Here is a 7,263-nt window from a genome sequence, read left to right as displayed (position 1 = left end):
GTAAGGAATATGAAGTAAACATAAGGTAAATTTGGGTTCATACACAAGCAATTAGACAGTCTTTTCCCCCTCACTCCATTTGCAAGTGAAAGAAGGAAGAGAATGACTCACTGCAGTGCAAGGTATCCTCTTCCAAGCACCATAAAGTGGCTTATGGAGTATGTATGTAGATGTAGATTTCTACATCAATTTATGGAAGTAAAGGAAAACATAAATAACTTTGAGAGGATCTGAACTCTCCTCCATCATATTTGTGTCCAGTTCCGGTAATTACTACTCTTCCTTGGGAACTTTGCACCGTAATAATAACCTCAGAATATACTGTAACTAAGTACGTGATTTCACAGTACTCTAATAAAATGAGTCATTTAGTTTACGAAGGACTTACTCAGTGAAAAATATAGTAACAGGCTAGCCATTTATATGATTGTCCTTTAATTAATATTAAGCTATCTTTAATCTCCGTTTTTCAACATACCTTGATTTATACTTAACTCTATGTGCAATGTCACATACACGTTATAATCTCGTACATTTAGAAATTTTTCAATTGTATACAAGCAAAATAGCACAGTGTAAGACACTCAACTCATTCGGTTCAAATCCCCACCTGGACATCCTGATTTAGGTTTTCCTTGATTTGTTTAAACAGTTTAAGGCAAATGCTGGGAAAGTACCTTAGAAAGGTACTTTTAAAAGGGCACAGCTGATTTCCTCTCCAACCTATTTCTAATGACCTCATCATTAACAATGTTAAGCTCTAATATTCCACCCTTTTCCTATGGAGATGGAGATGTCAAGCAGACATGATTTCAGTTTGCATTTGAAGTTAATTATATTGTATATTAGATTTTTCACATACTTGGATAAGGGGTGAATTATTTTTGGGGCTGCATAACCCACTGCTTTCTGCATCACACTAAGCCTGAGTGAGTTTTAGTACCAGGAATTTATGAGTTGAAAGTGAACATCTTCATTCCAAATAAATTACATAGCATTTCTTGTGTAACTTTGAAAATTATGACATAAAAGTAGTTACAAGTCAATGTGTCTTTATAGAGGCAGTTAATACCACAGGACAGAATTCTAGTGTGAAAAATGTTATTATTCTTTGATATATCTTATATTTAAACCCTTATTTAAAAAATTTATTTTCAGTAATGAACAAGTTTGGATTATCTAAGTTTTTTCAACATATTGCAAATTAAGTTTTGATTTGATTGAATATGTTGTTTTCTCTTTGTGATTAAAATCAGCAATATTACAAATTCTTATTCCTCAAAAATTAGTACATTTACAAATTCTTATCCTTCAGGCAACCCACATGAAGACATGCTTGAAGACCTATTGATATTTCTGTAAGCATATCTGCTAATTTCTTCTGAATGAGCTGGGTGGCTGCTAAAGGGCGTCCAAACTGGTGATGCTCTAATGTATATCGACATGCTTCTGCTAAGGAAAACTCTGCTGCACCCAGGGCTCCCCAACCAATACCACAATGAGCATTATGAAGACAGGTAAAAGGTCCCTGGAGAAAAAGGGCACAAAAAAAGAACCTTAAGTTACGACAGATCCTACACTTACAATAAAAATGAGAAATATGGAAGAGTTTATTTTGAATATAAATAGAACACAGAGAAAAATTTTAACATCTTTACTTCAAACATCAGGCCTTTTTTAGTTTTTCCTGTTACAGTATGCGTCAATTCCTCAGTATTCTTCGAGTTCATTATATCCACATTGTGGAAACTGTAAGAACCAAATGAGTATTGATTATATAATCCAATATGCCTCAACTAAGAATACATTTGCCATGTTTACCAAGATTCATCCACAAGATAACAGATCGTAGGGTTGAGAGCATTTTTTTCTTTTAGGCTATGAAGAATAAATCAGATCAGCCATCATAAATGAGTGTAATGAATACAACTTTAATCTACGTGGTAATCTTATTGTTAATTTGGAAATTATGTACATATCTGGAAATGAGAATCTAGATTATTCCATGATTGAACATCCAAAGTAATTGTGTCAACAATTTGCTTACAGTACTTCATGAAATCGGTGCTCAGCTGTAGGATGATTTGCCTCACAATGGGGAAGAAGAAGATAATTTGAAAAAGAGTAGCAACATAATTGTACAAATTTTCTCACTTTAGATGAAAGAGTAGTGTCTCAAACTAATTGTATTTTCTTAAAATTAGTAGAAATGGTCATACATATTTCAAATCTTTAACTGGCAATACAGTTACAGAAAATAATTAGTTTTATTTCCTACAGATAAAAGTTTGCTGTTTTGATATCAGTCTGTAAAAGCTGACTTAAGTTTGTATCTTTCAACTTTAAACCTGCCTCTCTCCTGCTGCTTACTTTTCAAAATATTTTGGAAGACTATTTATTATCATATTTATTGGCATGTTGCAATTCCTTTCTGATTCCTTCCCAATTTGGTTTCCATATAAGATACTCCACAGAGGATGCTATAATCATTTACAGGAATAAAATATTTTGTTAACAGTATCCTCTGAGTACCTTTTTGAATTTTTGGACCTCTTCCAGGTTAAACTTACAAAATTAATACAGCATGGGAAATCAGATAGTATAGACTCAACCTATTCTTATCTTGATTTTTCATTAATGGCTTTCCAATGATGGTAAATAATCAGGCAGCAATGGTTGCCAATAAAATAGTTGTACAGATCAAGTATTACTACTACAAAACACAAGCCACAAAAGTGTCAGATTTGTTAATACTATTTTAGAATATTGAATGACACTGTAAGTCATTGAAATGAGATAAATGTGCTGGAAATTCAGAACATACAACATGTAAGGTTCCTATGTAGCCAAACAGACAATTAAATTGGTAGCTTATTGATAACTAACTGAAACAACAAAGTTTGCTCCAAAAATTATTTTCTGACAGTATGACATACAAGTGATTCTGTTATATTCTTTGTGCATTTCCATCATCTGCACTAATGAAAAGAATTTGCATTCCATAGGCTATAGTTAAACATTAGAGGGAAGTTCCACAATTGTAATATGCTTGTCTCTCTCATACACATGGCAAATATGAAAAAGCCAACACACATTGCAAAAAGATGGGTAAAAAAGGACTCGCCAAAGGTGGATGTACCAGAATTAAATAATGCTAAATACACAATTATGTACCAGTTTCTGAGAAGACATAAGAAAGGAAAAGAAATACGCCTGGTTGGCTGACTTTGAAGTAAAGATGCTGTAAATACAATAAATAGCTATAAACCCACAAATAAATCCACTCCAAAAATTTACAATCACAATGTACTATCTTTGCATGATAAGACTATGAAGTACACAGCTCTTTTTTTCTTTTTATTAACACATCAAGTTCCGTAGGACCAAATCTCCAAGGTCATGGAACATGTCAAAACATGAAATTACAACATAAAAGTAATAACAGATAAAATAAAATGTATATGAACCCAAAAATGACAAGCCATAAGTTTGAGTAAGCACAATTAACAATATAACATAGGAATGAGCTTAATTTTTCAAGGAACTCCTCGACAGACTAGAAGGAGTAACACATGAGGACACTTTGCACTTTCAGTTTCAAGGTGCATAGATGACTGCTAAGATTTTTGAACTCTTGTGGTAGCTCATTGAAAATGGGTGCAGCAGTATACTGCACACCTTTCTGCACAAGGGTTATGGAAGTGAAATCCAAATGCAGATTGGACTTCTGTCTAGTATTAACTGGGTGAAAGCTGCTAACTCTTGGGAATAAGCTGATATTGTTAATAAGAAATGTCTGTACAGATTAAATATACTGAGAGGCCAATGTCAATACCCAGATTAGCGAACAGGGGTCAACAAGAGGTTTGCAAACTTATTGCCCGAAATGTGCATGTCGGGAGCACAGATATCTTTTGAGAATGATAAGAGTTATCTCAAGATATAATACCATATGGAATAAGACATATGTCATAAGTGAATGAAAATAAGCAAAGTAGACTAATTTTCATGTTGAACAATCACTTACTTCAGATACCGTTCGAACAGTAAAAATGACATCATTAAGTCTTTGGACAAGCTCCTGAATGTGGGCTTTCCATGACAGTTTACTATCTATCTGAACACCTAGAAATTTGAAGTTCAGTTTCATTAATCATACGCCCATTCTGTGAAATTAAAACGTCAGGTTTTGTTGAATTGTGTGTTAGAGACTATAAAAGCTGAGTCTTACTGTGATTTAGCATTAGTTTATTTTCAACAAGCCATGAACTTACGTCATGAATTGCACTCTTTGAAACCGAGCCAATGTTGCACATAACATCCTTTACTGCCAAGCTAGTGTCATCAGCAAACAGAAATACTTTAGAGTAACCTGAAATACTAGAGGGCATATCATTTATATAAATAAGGAATAGAAGTGGCCACAACACTGATCCCTATGGCACCTCCCATTTGACCATACCCCACTCAGACTCCGCATCACCACTATTTTCAACACTGTGAATAATGACCTTTTGCTGTCTGTTGCTAAAGTAAGAAGTGAACCAATTGTGAGCCACTACCCACATTCCATAATGGTCTAATTTCTGCAGCAACATTTTGTGACCAACACAGACAAACACCTTAGTTAAATAAAAAATATGCCTAGTACTCGAAACCTTTTGTTTAGCACATCAAGTACCTCACAGAGAAAAGAGAATATAGCACTTTCAGTTGTTAAACGATTTCTAAAGCCGAACTGTACATTTGATAGCAAAATGTGTTATATAAAATTATCAGTTATCGTTACATACAAAGCATTTTCAATGACTTTAGCAAACACTGATGGCATAGAAATAGGTCGAAAATTGTCTTCATTATCCCTGTCTTCCTTTTTATATAATGGCTTTTCTACTGAGTACTTTAATCATTCAGGAAACTGACCACTGCTATACGAAAAATTAGAAATATGGGTAAATACAGGAGTAACATGTGCAGCAAAGTTCTTTAATATTCTGCTAGGCACTCCATCATAACCACGAGAGTCCGTAGTCTTCAGTGATATAATTATTCACTCAATCTCCCCCTTGTCTGTATCACAGAGAAATATTTCAGACATCAGTCTGTGAAAGGCATTTGCTAAGAGTGTTATACGATTTCTTGTAGAAACTAAATTTTTATTTAATTCATCAGCAATACTCAGAAAATGATTCTTAAATACTGTACATATATCTGATATACAAGTAACAGAAACTGACTTTATATTGCCGAACTTGTGCTGCTGACCGGACACTTCCTTCACAACTGACCATATGATTTTAATGAGAATGAGCTATTCTATTTGCATGCCATCTACTCTTTGTCTTCCTAATAACATTTTTAAACACCTTGAAGTACTGTTTGCAATGCACTACTGTAGCTTCATTGTGACCACTTCTAACGTTTTGATATAATTCCCGCTTTGTTCTACATAATATCCTTACCCCACTAGTTAGCCACCCATTCTGCCTTTTACTGCTAGTACCCTGTTTAGCCCCCCCCCCCCCCCCCCCCCCCCAATGAACCATGGACCTTGCTGTTGGTGGGGAGGCTTGCATGCCTCAACGATACAGATAGTCGTACCGTAGGTGCAACCACAAAGGAGGGGTATCTGTTGAGAGGCCAGACAAATGTGTGGCTTCTGAAGAGGGGCAGCAGCCTTTTCAGTAGTTGCAGGGGCAACAGTCTGGATGATTGACTGACCTGGCCTTGTAACACTAACCAAAATGGCCTTGCTGTTCTGGTACTGAGAACGGCTGAAAACAAGGGGAAACTACAGCCGTAATTGTTCACGAGGGTACGCAGCTTTACTGTATGATTAAATGATGAAGGCGTCGTATTGAGTAAAATATTCCGGAGGTAAAATAGTCCCCCATTTGGATCTCTGGGCGGGGACTACTCAAGCGGACGTCATTATCAGGAGAAAGAATACTGGCATTCTATGGATCAGAGTGTGGAGTGTCAGATCCCTTAATTGGGCAGGTAGGTTAGAAAATTTAAAAAGGGAAATGGATAGGTTAAAGTTAGATATAGTGGGAATTAGTGAACTTTGGTGGCAGGAGGAACAAGACTTTTGGTCAGGTGAATACAGCGTTATAAATACAAAATCAAATACGGGAAATGCAGGAGTAGGTTTAATTATGAATAAAAAAATAGGAGTTCGGGTATGCTACTACAGACAACATAGTGACGCATTATTGTGGCCAAGACAGACACGAAGCCCACGCCTACGACAATATTAAAGTCTATATGCCAACTAGCTCTGCAGATGATGAAGAAATTGATGAAATGTATGATGAGATAAAAGAAATTATTCAGATAATGAAGGGAGACGAAAATTTAGTAATCATGGGTGACTGGAATTCAATAGTAGGAAAAGGAAGAGAAGGAAACGTAGTTGGTGAATATGTATTGGGGGTAAGAAATGAACGAGGAAGCCACCTGGTAGAATTTTGCACAGAGCACAACTTAACCATAGCTAACACTTGGTTCAAGATCCATAAAAGAAGGTTGTATGCATGTAAGCAGCCTGGAGATACTGACAGGTTTCAGATAGATTATATAATGGTAAGACAGAGATTTAAGAACCAGGTTTTAAAATTTAAGACATTTCCAGGGGCAGATGTTGACTCTGACCACAATCTATTGGTTATCAACTGTAGATTAAAACTGAAAGAGCCAGAGGTTGTACAGAGTTTCAGGGAGAGCACAAGGGAACAGTTGACAGGAATGGGGAAAAGAAATACAGTAGAAGAAGAATGGGTGGCTCTGAGGGATGAAGTAGTCAAGGCAGCAGAGGATCAAGTAGGTAAAAAGATGAGGGCTAGCAGAAGTCCTTGGGTAACAGAGGAGCTACTGAATTTAATTGATGAAAGGGGAAAATATAAAAATGCACTAAATGAAGCAGGCAAGAAGGAATACAAACGTCTCAAAAATGAGATCGACAGGAAATGCAAAATGACTAAGCACAGATGGCTAGAGGACAAATGTAAGGATGTAGAGGCTTATCTCATGAGAGATTAGATAGATACTGTCTACAAGAAAATTAAAGAGACCTTTGGAGAAAAGAGAACCACTTGCATGAATATCAAGGGCTCAGATGGAAACACAGTTCTAAGCAGAGACGGGAAAGCAAGAAGATGGAAGGAATGTATATGTAGAGGGTCTATACAGGGGCGATGTTCTTGAGGACAGTTTTATGGAAATGGAAGAGGAAGTAGATGAAGATGAAATGGGAGATATGAT

The 7,263-nt window shown here is 35.9% G+C and overlaps 1 protein-coding gene across 1 annotated transcript in view; it reads right to left on the bottom strand.

Annotated features, from left to right (window-relative positions):
* Positions 1-1,304: 1,304 nt before the first annotated feature.
* The window catches only part of LOC126298269 (glutaryl-CoA dehydrogenase, mitochondrial-like), a 952,805-nt gene continuing 946,846 nt past the window's right edge, over positions 1,305-7,263 (bottom strand). The window contains 1 exon segment of the mRNA XM_049989570.1: positions 1,305-1,390. Within this exon segment, the coding sequence (XP_049845527.1) occupies positions 1,305-1,390 (86 nt within the window).

Source organism: Schistocerca gregaria, chromosome X (genome assembly GCF_023897955.1).
Source record: "Schistocerca gregaria isolate iqSchGreg1 chromosome X, iqSchGreg1.2, whole genome shotgun sequence".
In the NCBI taxonomy this organism is placed as follows: Eukaryota; Metazoa; Arthropoda; class Insecta; order Orthoptera; family Acrididae; genus Schistocerca; species Schistocerca gregaria.
The sequence above is the reverse complement of the archived record's forward strand: the minus strand, read 5'-3'. Positions and strand labels throughout refer to the sequence as shown.